Genomic DNA, 21,137 nt, shown 5'->3' with positions numbered 1-21,137 from the left:
GAAAGGCCTTTGGATGAGACCTTGGAGAGATGCTGTCAGTCAGTGGCTCAACTGAGCTGTGTTGATCTGGTCTAAGGCACCATCATACATTCTAAGTGGGAGCAGTGATATCATGGAAGGATAGCATCTGAATTAGCCAGAGTGCTTGCATGTAAAGCCACACAGCTTGCGATCCGTAAAGCTCACTGATCATGGGTTGTGGCTTGCTTGCTGCTTGGCAATGCTTTTTGCAGCCAAACTAGATATGCCACGAATTGTGTGGATGTAACTAGCATGCCATCTTTTCCCCACTTTTTTGGTAACATAGGTAGTCACCAATGAAGGCTTCACTTGATATTCAAACAGCATTTCCAGAGAACACGTTTTTGTTGGGACGGTGGCAAGGAAAGAAAGGGTTCAACCTCCCTTCTCTACTCCCACCCACCAGGGTCCCAACCCTGAGGCTGCAAAGCCCCAAAGCAAAAGATGGGCACGTTAATTGCATGTACACAATTAGCATTGTGTCCAGGTTGACCCGCAGATAGAGAGAGCTCCAAACCTGGACAGAGTCCCTGGCAGGATGCCACAGGTAGATGCTGAGCTGAGTTCAGCTCGGCAGGTGTAAGTCAGGCAGTCTATATAATTGCATGCAGACATATACTGCTCCATTATAAGCTGTAATACAATTAAACTAGCAAACAACAGTCAGTAAACCAGAAACCTTGCCATTAATGCTCAAACTAAAGCCATGACCAAAAATCCCCCCTCTAACAATTTCACAGAGCCGTTGTGAATGGGAAAGGGGATTTTTGGCTGTTTTCGGGTGGCTGGGAAAATTTCACATATTTTTGTTGCAGGTGGTGGGGTTGATGCACCTTAAGACAAGATTGCCAAGGTGGCTTATTAAATTATTATTATTAGACTATGCATCCTATTGGCTGCCTTTTCAATTGTTTAAAGGTGCATAGAAATGACACAAAGTACCATCATTTCCACACACCTTTTGAGCTTGGAATCACAGCCAGGACAGCTGCTAAAAAGGCTTGTGGTTGGAGCAACTATGAGTTTTTCTTTTAACTTGTAAAAAAGAAGAACAACAACAAAAAAGACCCTTAGGCCATCTTGTTTTAAGGTAAACCAACCAAAATTGTCAGTAACTTTCTCCAGTACCTTCAGAGTCACTTCCCAGCCCTGTCCTCCCTGTCCAAAAGCTGGCCCAAAAATTTCAGCACAGCTCTAACTCATACACACTCAGCAAGGTGATACCACAGTGATCAGTTTTACTGGCACGTCTCAATCTTTTGGTGCAACTAGTAATTAGCAGCGCTCTACATCAAAGCTGTTAATATTATCAGAGTCACGCACATTTAGGACACCATCAGAAATTATTCTTGCATGGTACAACCCTCCCGGGAAGTTCTCCTGCACAAGCACCACTGAAATAAACAGGACTTGTGCGGTCTTGCACCGCTTTCATGTGTTTCAATGGTTAGTGTGCCCAGGGTGACTTCCAGGTGGGTTCTGCCTCTAAGTCTGGCATCCAACTGCAAATGAGGATCAACTAAAGGGGGGGAAAGCAGCATTAAAAACAGCAAGCAAAACCGAGCCTTGGCAATCAGGGAGCATTCCTCAACACCACCCCAGCTCTCCTACGAAAACCAAACACGTTATTTGTGTTATTGCTCTTTGTGGCATCCGTACCAGATGTTGGCAATCAGCTAAGATACACATCAAACTTTCCCCCCCCCCCTTCCTGTTTCTTGGAGAGGCAGAGGGAACTGTGATTAGCACTGTGCTTGTTAGCACCTTGTCTAGTCTCATCTCCCTACAGAAGGCTTTCCCTTTTCTTCCTTTCTTTGTTAATTAAAGAGTGTTTTCCTGAGTCGGGCAAGTGTGTGCACAACAGAAATAAATAATAGATTCCAGTGAATGTGTGGCATTGCTAGTTACAGGAGGAACTGACGGGCCAGAAGTTCATTCAATCTTGTTAATATTTTATCTTTCCTGCCCTGCCCAATTACTGCAGTGAAGGGATGAGGAGCCTGTGAAACACCAATCAACTCCTGGTCATTGACCATGCCTCTTAGAATTGGTGTTCAACAGCTACATGGCCACAGATTCCCAATCCCCGCTCTGTTGAGGGGCTCATAGGGATGCATGTACGTCCCCTTGTTACATTGAATTACTGTATTTTTCGCCCTATAGGACACACTTTCCCCCCTCCAAAAATGAAGGGGAAATGTGTGTGCGTCCTATGGGGCGAATGCAGGCTTTCGCTGAAGACTGGAGAGCGAGAGGGGTCAGTGCGCACCGACCCCTCTCGCTCTCCACGCTTCAGGAAGCTATCCGCAAGCCACGGGAGAGCTGCGCGAAGTCGTGCAGCTCTCTCGTGGCTTGCGGAGAGCTGCCTGCACCCAGAAGCCTGGGGTGCGCTGAGCTCAGTGCCCCCCAGGCTTCGGGCTTCGCGCAGCTCTCCGCAAGCCGTGGGAGAGCTGCGCGAAGTCACGCAGCTCTCCCACGGCTTGCAGATAGCAGCCTGTTCTGGGGGCTGGGGTCGGGGGAAGCTAGGGCTTCCCCCGCCCCAGCCCCGTGCCTGGGGGGGAAATTTTTTTTTCTCCCCCCCCCCCAAAAAAAACCTAGGTGTGCCCTATGGGCCGGTGCGCCCTATGGGGCGAAAAATACGGTAGGTATTATTATTACTGTCTAAAAATGGAGCCCCCCTTTGACAGTTCTCACATGTTCCACCTGAGAAAGAAGTTCATATTCACTTCGGCAAACTAGGAATGTTGTGGGACCCCCATGAGAAATGTCACGAGCCCTACCAAGACTCTGTTGGTGCCCCTTCTGGTTATTCAGATGTTTCACCTGTAGAAGGACCCTGTCATGGGCCAGGAGTCAGCTTCACCTGCTGAACAGCAGCCTGAAGGGAGAAAGGCGGAATGACTTGACCTGCAGCTGATCAGCCTTCAAGGACAGGCAGAGAAGGTCACTCCGCATTCTCCCACTTCAGGCTGCTGTTCAGAAGGTGAAGCTGTCTCCTGGTCCACAACACTCCAACATTCTCAATGAATTTCACACTGGATGAAGTTTCTACCCATGTTCATCCCTATTATGCTGGGGCAAAGGTGGGGAGGTCTGTAGCCCTTCAGAAGCTGTTGGAACACAACTTATTGGCAGCATTTGCAAACAGTCTCTTACCTCTAACCTAAGTGGTACAGTGGGGCAAAATCCGATGGCATTAAAAAGGAAGAAAGGAAAAGGCACACCCATTCATCACCATCACTCTCGAAATAACAGGTGGGAAATCTGTGATGCTCCAGATGTTGATAGATTAAAATTCCTCTCATGTCTGACCATGAGAGTTAATTATGAGATCTTGACTGTTTTAAGGGCTCAGTGGGTAGCTAGCTAGTCTTGGATCTGGCAGGTAGCAGTTCCATTCCCACCTCTGCCGTATGGATTTTTTATTGTGTTATATATATGTGTGTGTGTGTGTGTGTGTGTGTACACACACACACACACACACAAACAAACATATCACTCCCTTCATTAAAGGAAAGCAATGGTGGCCAACTGCTGTAGTAAATGCAATCAAAATTGCTCAGCATTTTACAAAGATAAGCAAGGCAACCTAAATCAATAAGCAGTAATAGTGGTGAAACAGCTAATAGGAATTCAGAGCACTGAAGTAAAAGGTGTTGGCTTTCTTTCTTTCTTTCTTTCTTTCTTTCTTTCTTTCTTTCTTTCTTTCTTTCTTTTTCTTTCTTTCTTGGACCCTGAGGTCCAACAACCAAAGTAAGGTGCAAAATAGTAACTGAGGAGGACAGGCATATGCTAAGAATTAAGTCTGGGACAAAAATCCACTCCTGGTTTTCCCCCAAGCTTTCTTTGTTTCAGCCTCCTAATTTGGGGGCATGGTTTTTAGTTGCTTCTGTTGTTACCCAGAGATCTACTGGTATATCCTGAACTATCTTTTGCCTCTTCCCTGCTTTAAACTAATGAAAGCAAAGTCTTCGTAAATCTGTATCTATATTATATCTCTATCAATATCTATCTATTTATATGGGAAAAAAGAGATTTGTCCTATTGGCTCCTGCACCTGGTGTGGTGGCCAAGACATATTATAAGAGGCAGAGATCAGCTGGGCTTAGTGCCACAACTGGGACACCCTGCTAATTGCAGCTCCGGCAAAGTTTTGTGGTGACTCTTGGGAGTTCACACTAATGAAAAGCACCTGGATAATTCAGGGAAAAGGAAAAAAAGAGTCTCCAAGTAGACTAAAAGCGGGCATAGGCAAACTCAGCCCTCCAGATGCTTTGTGACTACAGTTCCCATCACCCCTGACCGCTGGTCCTGTTAGCTAAGGATCATGGGATTTGTAGTCCCAAAACATCTGGAGGGCCGAGTTCGCCTATGCGTGACTAAAGGAATTCCTCAAGGGTGACAGGTTGGGGTCTGCACATCCCACCCATTTTCACTGAAAATGTTGACTGAACTTTGATGAAGGGAAGTGTTTACACATTTTTAAAGAATAAATTAAATAATGGTAATTTGGAGGGGCATGCTCAGAATAAACCAGCTCAAGCCTTTTCAAAGGGTTTGGATGAGACAGTTGGAAACTTTGTGCTTAGGATATAGGTTAAACAAGGAGAAGCAGCAGAAGGGAGACCAGCTCTGGTGCTTCTTGTACTAAGCTGTTTGTTGTTGTTGTTTAGTCGTTTAGTCGTGTCCGACTCTTCATGACCCCATGGACCAGAGCACGCCAGGCACTCCTGTCTTCCACTGCCTCCCACAGTTAGCACTAAGCTGTTTATTTAGCTTCAATAATAATAATATTAAAATTAGCATAAAAGTATACCATTTTTATTAATGCTTAAAAGTGCAAAACCATGCACATTAGAAGTGATTTAAAAGAACAGAGGCTTTAAAAAAATTCATGTACAGTAACTTGTCTTTTTTTAGGTACTACACACACACACACAGAGAGAGAGAGAGAGAGAATTGTGCTTTTAAGTGTTATTACTAATGTTGCATTTTTGTATTATTTTCAGCATTGTCATGAATTGTATTGTGTGTAGCTCCTGACAAAGGGGGCTTACCTCCTAAATGTCTCGAGCTAAACAAATAGTTGAACTAAATAAACAGCTTATTGCAAGAAGCACCAGGGCCTGTCTCTCTTTGGGGACATAGGGCAGTAGTCATACCCCTCAACTGCCCCGATTAAATTGGGACATCCCATGGAGACCCAAAACACACAATTTTTTTGCCTCTGTTGTCTCATGAGAGTCATGTGACTTGCATGAGAGCGCAGGTCAGGAAGACACACGTTCCAGTTTTCGGCCTCAACCTGTTGGAGGGTATGGTAAAGGTAAAGGGACCCCTGACCATTAGGTCCAGTTGTGGCCGACTCTGGGGTTGCGGCACTCATCTCGCTTTATTGGCCGAGGGAGCCGGCGCACAGCTTCCGGGTCATGACTAAGCTGCTTCTGGCGAACCAGAACAGCACACGGAAATGCCATTTACCTTCCCGCTGGAGTGGTACCTATTTATCTACTTGCACTTTGACGTGCTTTCGAACTGCTAGGTTGGCAGGAGCAGGGACTGAACAACAGGAGCTCACCCCGTTGCGGGGATTCGAACCGCCGACCTTCTGATCGGCAAGTCCTAGGCTCTGTGGTTTAACCCACAGCGCCACCCACATCCCATGGAGGGTATGGTAGCAGGATGCCAAAAAGGATGAGGCTTCTGTACCTTTAATAGTCATGCAGAAGAGGGTAGCTTCAGCAGGTGTAGCTTGCCGTGCAAATCCCATATATTTTGCAGCAAGTAAAGGTACAGGAGCCCTTTCCTCCTTCACATCTGGCCACCCTTTGGGGACAGGACTTGGTACATGAAGGCTTGCCTTGTCCTACTTTCTGAAAGTAGTTCTGGCTCATGGCACTGAGGGCTGAGTCCTGCAAGCAAACTCCTTATACCCAGCATCCTCTGCTGCGACGCTGGTTCACATATCGCTTGGGCTGCTTACACAGTCAGGCCAGTCCTGGCGTCTCAGCTCGGCTCAAGATGGAGACAAGATGGAAGCTGAAGTGTGTGCCCAGGGGGGAAGCCAGTACTTTCTGATTAGCATTCAAGTCAGAGGCAACAGGAACGCACAGGAAGTTTATTTTGGTTGCTGCCTCATATGCTCTTTCTAAATCACAGCGCTCAGCACTCCGGTTAAAGTTATGGCAGGTCTTCCTGTGTTTAAACCTTTCCTCAGAGGAACTTCTACCTCACACAATTATTATTCTCTGTTATTATTTCAGCGGAATTACTTAGTTATGCAGGGCGGTGCGCCTCATCTGCACACCAGTCCCAAAATGTACACTGTGTTGTGTTGACAAGACATGCCAAGCCCATCAAATACGCTGCGTGGTGGAGAGCCTGTGTTATGTTTCAACGTGAACACATTCAGCCTCGTTCCTTTTAACCCGGGAAACTGAGAAAAAGCAGATGAGCTGCACTAACAAAACTAGCAGCATTTTTGCGTATGTCTGATTGTGGGGGTAGCGGGAAGACATATTCCTCGGCTGTCACTGGTGAAATTCAGCGTGAATTTAGTGGTTCCTACTGAGGTGAAACATCTGAGGGGTATGAGATGGCCGAGTGTGTTGTATGCCTCAAGACTACAGGAGGGCACCCCTCCCCCATTTCCCGCTGGCAGATCATTTTCCATTTGCACTTCAAAGTTCAAGAGGACACCCCCTTTTTTGAAAGCTTCTGCCATTAAAAAAAACAAAAAAGCTCTATCTGAAACCTGAAGCAGTTCAATCCATCCCCCCTCCTCACAACTCCTTCTGCTGCCTGGGTTAAGACTAGCCCTGAAGAACCTTGAGATGAGCCAAGAGTTTTGCATAACGAGTGTAGATGAGACTAGATCAATCAGTCGATCTAGATTTAGATCTATAGATCTAGATCTATAAAATCTTGCCACATACTTCAGAGGGCTGGTGCCATGCTGTTGTATATTACACCAGTTCTGTAAGGTGAACAGGAACTACAGTGGTACCTTGGGTTACATACGCTTCAGATTACAGACTCCGCTAACCCAGAAATATTACCTCGGGTTAAGAACTTTGCTTCAGGATGAGAACAGAAATCGTGCTCCGCCGGTGCGGCAGCAGCGGGAGGCCCCATTAGCTAAAGTGGTGCTTCAGGTTAAGAACAGTTTCAGGTGAAGAACGGACCTCCGGAACGAATTAAGCACTTAACCCGAGGTACCACTGTAAAGTAATGTAGCAATGGTTGTATGGGGAAGAATCTGTTCTGGGAGAGACTGTAACCGATTCCCCCACATGCAACCATTTCCAAATCACTTCAGTTCCTGTTACTGCATGTTCCCTTCTTCTCTCCTGCCTCATTCTGAGGTGCTGGTTTTTCAGCTCAACTTTTCGTTGCAAGGTGGCCATGGGTGGGGTGTGGGCACATGTGTTTTTCTTCCCAGTAAACATTTACCCAGCACTCTGCAGCCCTCCTGGCTGCCCACACTTCCTGATCTGAAAAGTCCACCGAGAGCTGCTAAGTCTTCCCCTGGGCTTTAATTCCCAGGCAGGCACCTGCACCCCACCTGTGAAAAATCCACTGACATTTCTCTCCCCTTTGATCATTTCCGAATGCAATTTCTTTTCTCAAAACCTGATAGGAAATGGTGGAGGTGGGGCGGATGTGTATACAGGAGAAATTTTCAGCAAACCATACCTTAAAAATATACTAAGGGTGCAGATAATGTGTGCCGTTGCTTTGGTGTTCCTGTTTCAACCGAGAGAGCCACAGTGAAGATGTTTGCCATCTAATGGAGTGAAGAAAATCTTCCCATCTCCTAAATGGATGTTGTTGTTTTTCCTCGCCCACCCCACCCCCCCCCCTTTTAAAAGCAGTCTCTTTAGACTATTTTTGACCTGTAATTGCCAACATCTGTTCAGGATAATCATCTACAGGAACTACCATGCACGGGGTTGTTTTGCCACCTTCTCTACCTTGCCATGCAGGTCAAAAATGTTAAACACTGAGGCTGAATGAGACCTGTCCATAGATACACCGAGGGCACATTTGCTTGTTTTCCCCATCGATCTACTTTCAGAGAAAACACCGTCCTCCATTTAAGAGATGAAAGCAACTGTAACTAAGCATCTTTAAATGCTGACAAAGGCAACAAGGGCTGCATGTTTCTTTTGCTAAAAAAAAAAAAAGGCAATGTGAGAGGGAGCCAAAGGTCATGATCTACAGGGATATTCTTCACAATGGAATGAAAAGGAGCCGCATAAAAGCACAGCGGCACCACGCCATTCATATCAGTGGCCCTTGTGCAGAAGAGCATTTTGGCAGAATTGTGCCCACATTCACTCTGCACTGAGCTACAGATTGATTGGTTGGGTCGGAATTAACTCAGATTAAATGATAATGGCGAGGCAGCCAACAACAGATCCTTCAGATTCTTTATTCCACCCCAAACAAAGCAATGAATGGCATTCGGTTTTAATTTAGCCTGGAGGTCAGCACACTGACAAAAAAATTATTGATCGGCCTTGCAATTTTTTTCTCATGGTTGGTTTTTTTTTTCATATGTTGCCATTTACCCCAAGATTTTTATTTTATTATTTACAGAGAGAGTGGGGGAGGGGAGAGAGAAGCAACCCACTCAGATTTAGTCATTTATGTCTAACTAGCCAATCTGAATTTGTTGGACCCCTGTTCCCAAATTTTATGAAAACAGGGCTCCGGGAAACTTTGCAAGGCGCATTCTCGGCTCATGATTGTCATGGGGTGGGAAATTTCAGAGCCCTGAAGAGCCTTTGATGCCTCCACCAAAAATTGCCGGGAGTGGGGTAAACATATGAAAAAAAAGTATTCTATTGACAGGACCCATTCCCCACACTCATCCATTCCCAGGTCAAGTGCCGTTCATTATTTCAAGCTGTGTCCTACCGACAGCCGTTTTGCTACGGGGAATGGCGCATAAGCTTCTGTGAGTGCACGCAGCCCAAGTGTTTAACCTCAAATTGTTTTTTTCACCTGAAATGACTGAGATTGTTTTCAGCGCGCGAAGAACTCTGAACGTTCGTAAGGCTGATACATTGCCCAGGTCCACAAATTCAGTTATGTATCTGCAAACAAGGGAAAGTCACACACAAGAAGAAGACCGTGACAACAACGCCAGCAAAGTAATGACAGCAGAAGAGAGAGAGAGAAAGAGAAGAGAGAGAGAGAGAGAAGGGTTTGGGGAGGGACAGGAAAAAAAGTCAATTGTAGCTGAGAGCAGATATGCAAGGATCAGGGCTTCTTACCTGGAATGTACGAAATAGTTTTTAAAGCTCTCAATACCCTGAAATTCCGAAGTGCGGAAATTTTGCCTAGTTTTGTAAATTCTCCTACAAACCTGTTGAATTAAACCACAGTTATTTGGAAATACACAGCAGGGCACATGCAGCTGGAGATTGCATGAACATCGCATTGGCTCATTTAGCTTAGGCTGGTGGGTTTCAAATCTCCTGCCTTCGGGAAGCCCTGCCCCAGCTTATCTTCCCTGCTGCAGAAGCTCTGCGCATTGTGGAAGTTTATGAGATCTGTTTTGGGGCACAGAGTTAGCTTACGTGGCATGTTAGCCAGGGCTCTCAGCCTTCATCATCAGGCATCATGGGTTTAATTTACAGCCCACCTTTCGTCTGGGATGGAGCTCAAGACAGAGTACAGAGGGTTCCTAACATGGTCTCCTTTCCAGGCACTGATCACTCCCAGACGTACATAGCCTTAGCAAGGCTGTTGCACCTTGTGCCATGCACCATATGCTACAGTGCCCTGTTGCAAATACAGAGGGCATCCTGGAACTCAACCCAAAATATCCTGCAACAATGCATTGCTGAGCAAGATCAGTATTAGCAGGCGAAGCGTCTTTCTTGCCCACCATTACTGATTTTCTCATTGAGGAACCCCTGAGAATGCTCCTAAGGTAGACCATCTCACCATTGGAAAACCACTGACTTGGGTCAAAGACATGAGTCATCATGATTTGGTCTTGGAATCATGGAGCGGCAATCATCTTCCTGAACACAGGTGGGTTTTGATGACTGGCTTAGATTTGGTAGGCCAACTGAATAATGTCATTGGTGAGTGCCATGGAACAGGAAGACAGGGGTGGGGTGTGTGTGTCTTTGTGTGTGTGTGTGTGTGTGTGTGTGCGCGCGTGCGCACCTCTGCTGCACAGCATAATGGAATCCCATCTCTGAGCTGCCTGCAATCAGGCCAGAAGGGGAAGGCAAGATTGGCAACTATTGAGTTTTGGGGCATGGATCACATAAAACCAGCCAGGTTTGAATGCTAAGGGGCGGGTAGGCATTAAGAGAAGCAAGCTTTCTTGGAGAAAGCAACACATCTATCCCAAGCTGAAGGTCAATTCAAGGGGACTGGAAATAGTTAAGATTACTGGATGATAATTTTGATAATGATGTTATGTTGGTTTTCCCCAACCAGATGCCCTCTAGATGCTCTTGACTACAGCTTCCATCATCCCTGACAACTGACCATGTTGGCTGGGAGCTATAGCCCCAAACATCTGAAGGCTGGTGTAAAAGGATTGTGAGTGTGTATATGTGTTCTAATAATTGGGAAGTACTGCAAACTCTGCTTTTAGCAGAGTATCATTCCTATGGCAAGCAACTCTGAGTGTGTTTTTTTAAAAAAATGAGGAAACCTACAACCTCCAAACTTTATAGATCAAGCACTGGGCAGCTGGGGGGAGGCAAAGACTTCAAAGTCAAAAGATGGAACATCCAAGCAGCCTTAATTCACAGTCTTGCAGCTCTATACAAGAGAGCTGAGAGGGATATTGTGGGAAATTCTCATGCAAATTATTCTAGTTTTAATGTGTTTGCCATACATTTGAATTTATATTTGATATTTTCCTCAACATTAATTATATTGTACTAAATGACTGAGGGGTTTTTTTGGGGGGGGGGGAGACTGAAACAAGGTGCAAAACTTTCTTGAATGTGGCAACTTGCAACAAAGTCCTCTAACCGTAATCAGAAACACTTTAACATTCCATTTTCTTTTCTCAAAACTTCCTATTTTCAAATGCAATTCTGGAAACGTTTTGAATTCAAAATGTGAGCTCTAAAATGTAGCTGAGTTATTTCATCTTTAAAGTTGGGCTCTTGAGCGGAAACCTTCCCACTAAGTTGTTAAAATGCATCAACAGGGAATCAATTTGGGGTGGGGAGTGGGGTGGGGGTGAGATATTAAAACGAAAGAAAGCAAAGCTCAGTGCTGCCTCCATAGGAGCTCTGCCTGGAATGAATACGGACCCAACCAGCCCTTCTCTTCATTGGGGCAGGAGTGAGAACAGGCAGACAATGACATCATGAGACTCGGTAACTTAATCTTTCTATTTAAAAAGGACCATTCTGAATGCTTTGTCTGGAAAATGCATTTCCTTAAAACCACAAATATTGTTCATGGATTTGAATCCTGCCAATGCCTCCTTCTGTGGCAGCTTCCAACTGTTTAAAGCAGGGATGAGGAACCTCTGTGTCTACTCAGATGTTCTGGACTCCAGTTCCCACCAGCCCCAGCCATCATGGCCAATGGTCTGGGATGATGGGAGTTGAGAGTCCAGGTTTCCCACCCCTGATTTAAAGGATAAAAAATAATACAAAACAGAAAAACAAAACACCTTGGCTTAAGATGGATGGGGAGATAGGTAACTTCTATCACACTGTGGGTACGCTCACACATAATACTAAGCCATAGTTTCTTTTAACTACGGATTGTTCAATAAACCACAAGTAGCCTCACAAAGGGACGCAGGTGGCGCTGTGGGTTAAACCACAGAGCCTAGGACTTGCCGATCAGAAGGTCGGTGGTTCAAATACCCGCAACGGGGTGAGCTCCCGTTCCTTGGTCCCAGCTCCTGCCAACCTAGCAGTTCGAAAGCACATCAAAGTGCAAGTAGATAAATAGGTACCGCTCCAGCGGGAAGGTAAACGGTGTTTCCATGCGCTGCTCTGGTTAGCCAGAAGCGGCTTAGTCATGCTGGCCACATGACCCGGAAGCTGTCTGCGGACAAACGCCGGCTCTCTCAGCCTATAGAGCGAGATGAGCGCCGCAACCCCAGAGTCGGTCACGACTGGACTTAATGGTCAGGGGTCCCTTTACCTTTACCTTAGCCTCACAAAAGATCAAATGAGTCACAGATTGTTTTGCCTTGTGTTTCTATTGCTTAATGAGCATCCTTGGTGGGTGTTCAAGCACACCATGGCAAAGCAAAGTTGCTGGATTTGGACACAATGCCAAACCAAGTCACAGTTTGTGAGTCAACCACAAACCATAGTTTCATAGTCCAGCCAGGAAACGCCCATGGTCAGTTGACTGGGCTGGGTTTCAGACAAGCTACGCTTTGGCTAAGCAAACCATGGCTTAGTGTTGTGTGTGAACCAGACCAGTGTTAAATGGGGTGGGGGCAGGAAAGAGAGAACAGGATGGGGCTCAGTGACTTTTAAAAAATATCTTCTCTATTTCTCCAAAATATTTAAGTTACATAAGCAAATAAAAGATTAAAAACAAGTAACGCAATATCTCAGTTAGAATGCTTCTGTTTTCACTAATTCCTGCAGTTGAAAATGATCATTGTACTTATCTTATCTGGAGAACATGAAAGCTTGAACACTGTTTTGTGACATTTTGGTTGGCCTAATCAAGGCATTGCCCTAATGTCTGAGCTTTGCATAGAAATGTCATAGGCAGCATCTCTTATGTTTCATGGCCTTTTGACTACACTGTTTACAACCCATCCTGCTCCTGCCCCTGCCCCCTAATACTCATATATTTTTCTACTTTATGCATCTAATGTACTGGGCTCTAATCTGCGAACTTTTATGGCACCCAAAAACTGATCAGTCTCTACGGTGCCACAAGAACCTTCCTTGCTCTGTCTGGTCTTTGACCGCAATAATGATTAATTGATTGATTGATTGACCTTCCTTGCTTTTGTTGCAACAGACTAACACGGGTATCCCTTTCAGATTCAAAAACAGGCGTGTTTTCCCAATGGGCCAGAATCAGATACATCCCTCCCTTTACCTGTCTCTTTCCCTTTCCAGGGCAAATCCCTCCCATCCCCTTTCTTGTTGGCATTAGCTATGGTTTAGCCCCGTGGTGGGGAACCTCAGGCATGGAGCCCAAATGTGGCCCTCCAATCCTCTCTATCTGGCCCTCGGGATTCTCCCCACACCCCTCAACATGCCTTCCTTGGGTGCTTTTTGCCTGGCTGGAATATGTCATTGAACTGTGATAATGCTGCTTATCTGCATTATCCAGCTTTTGACCTTGCAGGGGGACTTTATCTTAACCATGTAAAATTCAGATACCACGTGAAACTCAGCTACCACATTAGCCAAATCCTATCTGATCCACAGCACAGCACACCTTTTTTCGTGTTTGGAGGGCCACTTGCTTGCAAAGAGAGTATTGACTGATAAAAGAAGAGCCAAGAACGTGACAGAGATGTACAAGTGCTGCCATCCACTCATAGTAGCTCACCTTGTCTGTGCAAGGAACATGGTGCACAGAGTTCTTGGTCCTGCTACCAGCAAGAACCATGACACAATGACCTAGACACTCTGATGGAGAGCTCAAAGAAAGCCAGAGCATCTTTCTTCGTGCTGACACTGCATCCCCATCTCTTCCCACTAGATTAATGAGGTGGGAACCAAAGGCCAGAACTGGGTGCAATGGAGGATGTGTGGCTGCCACCAAGAGCAGGAGCTCTGCATCTCATCCTCCTCTTCCTCCTGATAACATCTAGCAATACCAAACACAGGGAAGGGCCATAGCTCAGTGGAAGAACATCTGCTTTGCATTCAGAAGGTCCTAGGTTCAATCCATTGCCAGGGAGGGCTAGGAATTGGTCCCTGCCTGAAACCCTGGAGAGCAACTGCTAGTCAATGCAGACAGTCCTGTGATAGATGGGTCAGTGGTCTGATGTCCTGCTTTTCCCCTCCTGCAAGGCTTGGGAACTGCTGCTGTTTTCAGTGGCAACCCCAAAAGGAAGGGGGTGCACAAACACAACAGAAATAGGTGCAGCCAAATATGTACAAATATAATTTGCACCATTATTCCCAATGCCTTTCCCCTGAACCCGTTGAGAGTGACATTCTCTCAAAGGTTGCGTGCTTCGTGCTCCTGGTGGGTAGAAACGGAGTCAAAGGTGGGTGGAATCAGAGACACAAATGCTCCAGATCAGTGTTTCCCAAACTCAGGTCACCATCTTTTTTTGGACTACAAATCCCATCATCCCTAGCTAGCAGGAACAGTGGTCTGGGCATGATGTTTCTGTAGTCCCAAAAACAGCTGGAGATCCCTGAGCTTCGGGGGGAAATGATCTAGATTGACTACTCTGGAATAAAAACTGACCTGCTTCATTATTCATCATGGCTGCCTCAGATTAGAAACCCCAATCCTACGTAAGCCTACTTAGAAGTAAGTCCCACTGGATTTGATAGGGTCACTCTTAAATAAACATACTGATTGTTGTTGCTGCTGCTGTTGTTTAGTACAACAGACCAATGCAATTAAAGGTAAAGGTAAAGGGACCCCTGACCATTAGGTCCAGTCAGGACTGACTCTGGGGTTGTGGTGCTCATCTCGCTTTATTGGCCGAGGGAGCCGGCGTACAGCTTCCGGGTCATGTGGCCAGCATGACTAAGCCACTTCTGGCGAACCAGAGCAGCACACGGAAACGCCGTTTACCTTCCCGCCAGAGCGGTACCTATTTCTCTACTTGCACTTTAACGTGCTTTCAAACTGCTAGGTTGGCAGGAGCAGGGACCGAGCAACGGGAGCTCACCCCGTCGCGGGGATTCGAACCGCCGACCTTCTGATCGGCAAGTCCTAGGCTCTGTGGTTTAACCCACAGTGCCACCTACGGCCCAAACACCAATGCAATTACTATTCTCAAAAGGAAGCAGAGAGCAAATCCCTTTGGGATGATTTTAGTGTGCAATGCCCACGCAAACACACTAATATATGTCAGAAGCCTACCAATCTGTTCTTATACAGCCGGTGTGTGTGTGGTGGTACTTCTTTTCCACTCTGATAAGAACGCAAGACTAGCCTGTTGGGTCAGGCCAATGGCCCCTCTAGTCCAGCATCCTGTTCTTGCAGGAGCCACCCAGATGCGTGTGGAAAACCAGGGAGCAGAACGTGAACACAAGAGAATTCTCCCCTCTTGTGCTTTCCAGGTTTCCATTACTGCCTCTGACCATGGAGGCACAGCACAGCTTTATCTTACATGAGTTTGTCCATAAGCTATCTAAAGCTGGTGGCCATTGCTGCCTCTTGTGAGAGTGAGCTCCATAGTTTAATGGTTTCCAGCAAAGCGTGTTCCCCTTCATGGAGAGCACGTGTTGCGGTGGGGTCTGACAGGCCACCCCTCTGTTGCTGGGTGGGATCATATAGATGGCCATAGCAGTGATTGGGCTGTTTGAGTTACTGGGGAAATTTTGATGCTGCCAATTTGTGGGATGGACCAAGGGTTTTATAAACTGAGCACGTAGCATTGAGCATTCTCTTTTGCTTCATGGACCGGATCACTCACTTACCCACCCTCCCTAATTTAGGGCTTTTGCGTTTGACCTTGCCGTGCCTGTCATGGGGTCATCTGCTTTTGGGGCAGGGGCCTGGTAGGAATTTTGTCCATTTGGCGGATTGGCTGGTGCCATTTGGTTTTTGCCTACTGCGTAGCAAATCGTCACAACTGGTAAAGTTGTGGTTAGGCATTGGTTAATTTTTTGGTTGGTGGAGGGGATGTGGTTGGCAGTGCCTGCCCCTCCAATGCTGCTGCTGCAAGGGAATTCTGTTAAAGGAATCCAGGGGCTCACCACGCTTTCGTCCGAATCCCTGGCATGGGGCTTCAGCCGCGCAAGCCCCTGGGAGCATGTGGGGAGAGGTGAGGGTCTGGTGCCCGGCTCCATTTTCTTCCTAATATTGTTTTCCCTTACTGGCTTTCGCTGGAATGCGGAAGTCAGTTCTGTTCCTGGGCGGGGACAGATAGTCAGAACCAATGCCTAAGCAACCACTCACATTTATGTATTTTAATAAAGTTGTGGCCAAAATTATGCCAAAAACCTTAAACAAAAATTCTGTGTGAATTGTGATTTATTTGGGGGGTGGCTTGGGGACCTCGACACGCAACTGGTATTTGAAAACATTGCTGCCTCGAACTGTGCAGGAAGACTGCATCATGACTAGTAGCCAGTGATAGCCCTCTACTCCACGATGGGTCAGATTGCACTGTAAAGGCCTAAGGCCACTGCAATAGGATGCTCCATGCCTTCTCCAATGGTTGCAAACTCAAGACCTCTGGTAACTAAGGAAAACAAGGGCACACTCACTCCCCATGTTCCCTTGCCTCGCCAAGCTCTCCGGAAACAGGATACGATTGTGGCACCTGCAGCTTTCGCGGCAAGCAGAGAAATCCTTGCAAGTGCGACTGCGTTAGGTTATGAAACCCAATGGGAATTAAAAGCGTTAAGATTTTATTGGCGCTTAACCATATGCTTGAAAGACCTGCCTAGAGGATAGCCTAACATTTGGAGACGGCAACCCTTCATGTGGGCTTATTAGCACAGTAGGTTTCCATTGTAGCTGCAGCGAAGCTAATGAGGCCTTGCCACCGTTTCCTGATGGAGCCAGCGTTTAACTTAACAAATTTATCACCTGATAACAGCCCAATTAATCCAGGCAACCATTAAATGGGATGGGCTATGCAGATCTAAAGGTTTCGTTTATGACGCTTCCTGGACTGAAGTCCCAGGCAGCTTGTGCTCCTGTAACTGAGGGAGGAAGAAGGCTCTCATACGAAAGGACAAGAGATGGAGAACCTCTGGCCTGTGGTCTCCCGAGGCCATTTTGGCCAGGAGTCCTGTGACTTTCCAGCCAGACACCAGGCCCCCCACAATTATGGGCATAAGGTGCCATGGGAAAAGTTAATTTCTGAGAGTCAGAATGCTATTTTTTATTTTTACGGAAGGGACTTTATTAAAGAAACAGGGAAAGGCAGGGCCCTTCAGACTTTTAAATAAAACTTGATTTAATTTTTTTAACTGTGTTTTGTTTTGTTTTTGTACACAACCCTAAAGCAGTTGCCAGTGAAGCCAGAGCTCAGGTTATAAAAGCCAATTTCACACTTGCAATGACAGTGGGAGTCAAAGCTTAAGGCACCTCTGCTTAAGTGCTTGCCGGAACTGCAGCCAAGACTTTTTTTTTTTAAAAAAAAGGGGGGATTGACGAGATTTTTAAACTCAGGCGGAATTGCCTGGTTGTCGTGGCAATGCCCTTTTCTGCGCCATTACTTCCCTTCCCTTTAAAAATGTCTTTCCAGTACAATTACTTTTATTTTTTTCAAATTACACTGCCCCCACCCTGCCGGCATGCCTTTACAGCCCTTGTCGCCTGCAATACCTTAATTTGCTCTTTGCTCTGGGTGTTCCTATTTCGGTTCCCTTCGGCCGGCCAACTCAGCAGCTGTCCTGAATAGGAGATCCTTTTTTTTGTTTTCATTTGCAGGGAGCGGGCTTAGGGCTGGATAATTAAGAATTCGCTTTGAAGAGAAGACGAGAGCCCAGCCAAGACGTAAGCTAGCACACTGCCAGGCCAGCCACCATCCTGCCAAGAGAGCAGGCGGGCAGTCCACCTAATAGGCAAGCCCAGGCGGTTGCCAGAATCTGCCGATTGGCCGGGGGGGGGGCGAGGGGAGGGGGGAGAAAGCAACCCAAGACGGCAGCAAAAGGGTTCCAGCCCTGCGGTGCACTCTGGCCCTAATTGGGACGGCAGCCATGTGGGTTTTCCTTCTGCCGTGCCAGACTAGAGTCCTCACACAACGATACTGCCAGGTTCTGCAAAGCGCAGACCAACAGGATGCTGTCCTTGCGCGAGGCTTTTTTAAAAACAAAAAACCACAACTGTTGGTGCCAAAACTTGGGAAGAATCAGTAGGGCAGGACCATGCAAGTCTACCACACTACCTAGCACATAATAATAATAATAATAATAATCATTTATTATTTGTACCCCGCCCATCTGGCTGGGTTTCCCCAGCCACTCTGGGCGGCTTCCAACAAAGATGAAAAATAAACTAAAATGTCACATATTAAAAACTTCCCTGAACAGGGCTGCCTTCAGATGTCTTCTGAATGTCAGGTAGTTGTTTATCGCTTTGACATCTGATGGGAGGGCGTTCCACAAGGCGGGTGCCACTACCGAGAAGGCCCTCTGCCTGGTTCCCTGTAACTTGGCTTCTCGCAGTGAGGGAACTGCCAGAAGGCCCTCGATGCTGGACCTCAGTGTCCGGGCAGAATGATGGGGGAGGAGACGCTCCTTCAGATATACTGGACCGAGGCCGTTTAGGGCTTTAAAGGTCAGCACCAACACTTTGAATTGTGCTCGGAAACGTACTGGGAGCCAATGTACATCAGCATAGGAAGTTGTAACATATCTGATTAATATTCCACAGCCTTTTCAATGTGTCTGTGGGAAGGGGGGGTGTTGTTTTGCTGTATTGTTTTAATTATTTACCTGTTTTTATCTTGTATGTTATTCTGTGAACTGCCCTGAGATCTTATGATGAAGGGTGGCATATAAATTTAATAATAATAATAATAATAATAATAATAATACAAATAATGCCGACTCACATCTTTATTAGTTCCAGCTCAGGGCTGTCTAGACTGACTGCAGTGGTTCTCCAGGATTTCCCTTTTAAATGAGTTCTTAGGAGGGTCTGGGGGTTATTGGTTTGTAGGGTTTTTGGTTCTTGTTTTTATATGTGCTGGAAGCCACCCAGTCAGATGAGTGGGGTACAAATATTAAGTTGCTGTTGTTGTTCTTATTATTTTATATTGTATTTTTATGCTGTGAACCACACTGAGATCTACAGATTAAGGGCCGTTTGCAATTTTAATTAAAAAAATAAACAATAAATTTCAAGCCCCCTGGTCGTAGAATTGTAGAGATGGAAAGGACCAAAAAAGTGTCATCTAGTCCAGGAATCTTTTGCCCATCGTGGGACTCAAACCCATGACTCTTGAGATTAAGAGTCTCATGCTCTACTGACTGAGCTATCCCACCTGGACATGTCAGCAATTGCAACGTGGGACCTTCTACTTGCAAAGTAGATGCCTTGCCACTGAGCTATGGCCTTTCCCCTCAAGTGATTAAGAAGCTGTGTCATACTGAGTCCAGAATTTGGCCCATCTAGCTCACTATTGTCTACACTGACTGGCAGAAGCTCCCCAGGCTTTCTCCCAGGGCGCTACCTGGAGAGGCTGGGGATTGAACCTGGAAGCATGCAAAGCAGATGCTGAAGCCCTGAGCCACGATCCCTCTCCAGCAGCCAGAGGGTGGAAAGAACTGGCGGGGAAAGAGGAGGAAGGAATTCCATGAGATGGAGGGAGGCAAGGGGAGAAGGAGTCCAGGTGGACTGTCTCCTCCCCACAAAGGACCATCTACCATCAGCTGCCCTGGGGGAAAGGATCCCAATGACCTGCCCTACGTGTTGATATGATTTATTGTGGTTTGAACTGCACTTTGAAGCCCCTTGGGGAGCCTCCTGAAAGGTGGGGTATAAACAGTTCTGATTAATAAATAAAAGCTCTGCTGTTGCTTGCCCTGTTTGAAAGCCAAAGTGGGCATTTGATCTCGAAGCTATGCTAGCGGGGGGGGGGGGCAACCCCCTACAATCTGTTACCAGCAGCAGTTCTAAAGGAGCCTCACCGCCAAGGGAAATGGCTGTGCAGGCTTCCAGCATGTTCACACAGGTAAATCTACAGGTGTACGCAATGAAGGAAAATAGAATTTGCTGGAGCCGAGCTGAAATTTCAGCTGTTCGGTCCCAGTTTTGGTGGTGAGGGGAGAAGCATTTGCGATGAAACTGATGGGCAGAAGATCGCCTGGGGAAATTCTGCTCTACAGAATGTCAACGGATGGCGTCCCCCAAATGGATATTTTCTGTTGTCCTGCGGAGTGTCCTTCCTTCTGCTGTATGTGAAGAAGAAACCACCAGCTGCTTCAGAGGTTTTGTAAGGACATCAGTTTTGACCCAGACTTTTCCTGACCCATAAGACTGAGCCCTGCTTGATGTGTATGAATGCCCTGGTTCTCAATTTTATTGGCTTCCATAAGTTTTATACTGTTAGATTCACAGAACTGTGGAGCTGGAAGGAACCCAAAGGGTCCCTATGCCAGCCTTTTGCAATGGAGGAATGCTGTTTTATCGGTTTTAGGTCGCATTTCTGTTTCAACTGATACAGCACATAGTGAAAACTGCTTAAATGGTCTTTTTCTTCTTCTTCTTTTGAAATATCGAGCAGTTAATAAACACTTATTTATAAGTAAGTAAATGAAATGCACCTCTCCTAGTTTGCATTGCAGGGTGTTTTGAGGGCTATTCTGGGATGGGAATGGGAAGCACAACTGGGAAGCTACCAGTGAGAGGGTGGGATATTTCTCTCTCTCCTAGAACTCCCCTTGGAATGAATAATGCCAAATTATGACACAAGATCATTCCAGAGGCGATAATGGGAATCAAAGTCTGTTATTAGAGATCCTGTATCCTCCTCCCTGCCTCACAGTTCCCAGGATTCTCTGACAAGAGAAAAGCACAAGATTTGTAGGTTTGCTGGAGTTCCCAGATCCTCCACATTTCATGGATCTGCAATTCCCAGGGTTCTCTGCGGAGAGCGGATCCCTATCCTATCCACTTTAAGTCTGTGGTACAGACATGTCATTGGTCATGGCCATGCAAAGACAGTTTCTAAGGAGGTTGGGAATTGCCTGGGAGTCCAGTCAAAGTAGTCGAGACTAGACTCCCCACACTGGACTGTTTCTTATATGAAGAAGGACCTATATTTGAGGCAGATTTCCCAGGAGCCATAAACTGGGTTGATTAAGTCTTTGACTTATTCTAAATCATTGTTGATGCCATTTTGGTTCTCCTTGGTGCAGGTGAAAATAACTGCTTTTCTAGGCTCTGGGACTGGCAGTGTGTCCCATGTATTGGGGCTACTACATTAATAAAAGTGGTTAATAAATTCCATTCCAGCAAGAGCCCTGGCTTGGGTTAAATGGGTG

General features: G+C 46.3%; 1 protein-coding gene across 10 annotated transcripts in view; it reads right to left on the bottom strand.

Annotated features, from left to right (window-relative positions):
- The window catches only part of LOC114607605 (sodium channel protein type 5 subunit alpha-like), a 301,831-nt gene that overhangs the window by 175,938 nt on the left and 104,756 nt on the right, over positions 1-21,137 (bottom strand). For all 10 annotated transcript variants that reach the window (XM_077936723.1, XM_077936714.1, XM_077936718.1 and 7 more), the window contains exon 6: positions 9,031-9,122. In XM_077936723.1, the coding sequence (XP_077792849.1) occupies positions 9,031-9,122 (92 nt within the window). The remainder of the gene's footprint in view (positions 1-9,030; positions 9,123-21,137) is intronic.

Source organism: Podarcis muralis, chromosome 12, assembly GCF_964188315.1.
Source record: "Podarcis muralis chromosome 12, rPodMur119.hap1.1, whole genome shotgun sequence".
NCBI classification, from domain to species: domain Eukaryota; kingdom Metazoa; phylum Chordata; class Lepidosauria; order Squamata; family Lacertidae; genus Podarcis; species Podarcis muralis.
The sequence above is the reverse complement of the archived record's forward strand: the minus strand, read 5'-3'. Positions and strand labels throughout refer to the sequence as shown.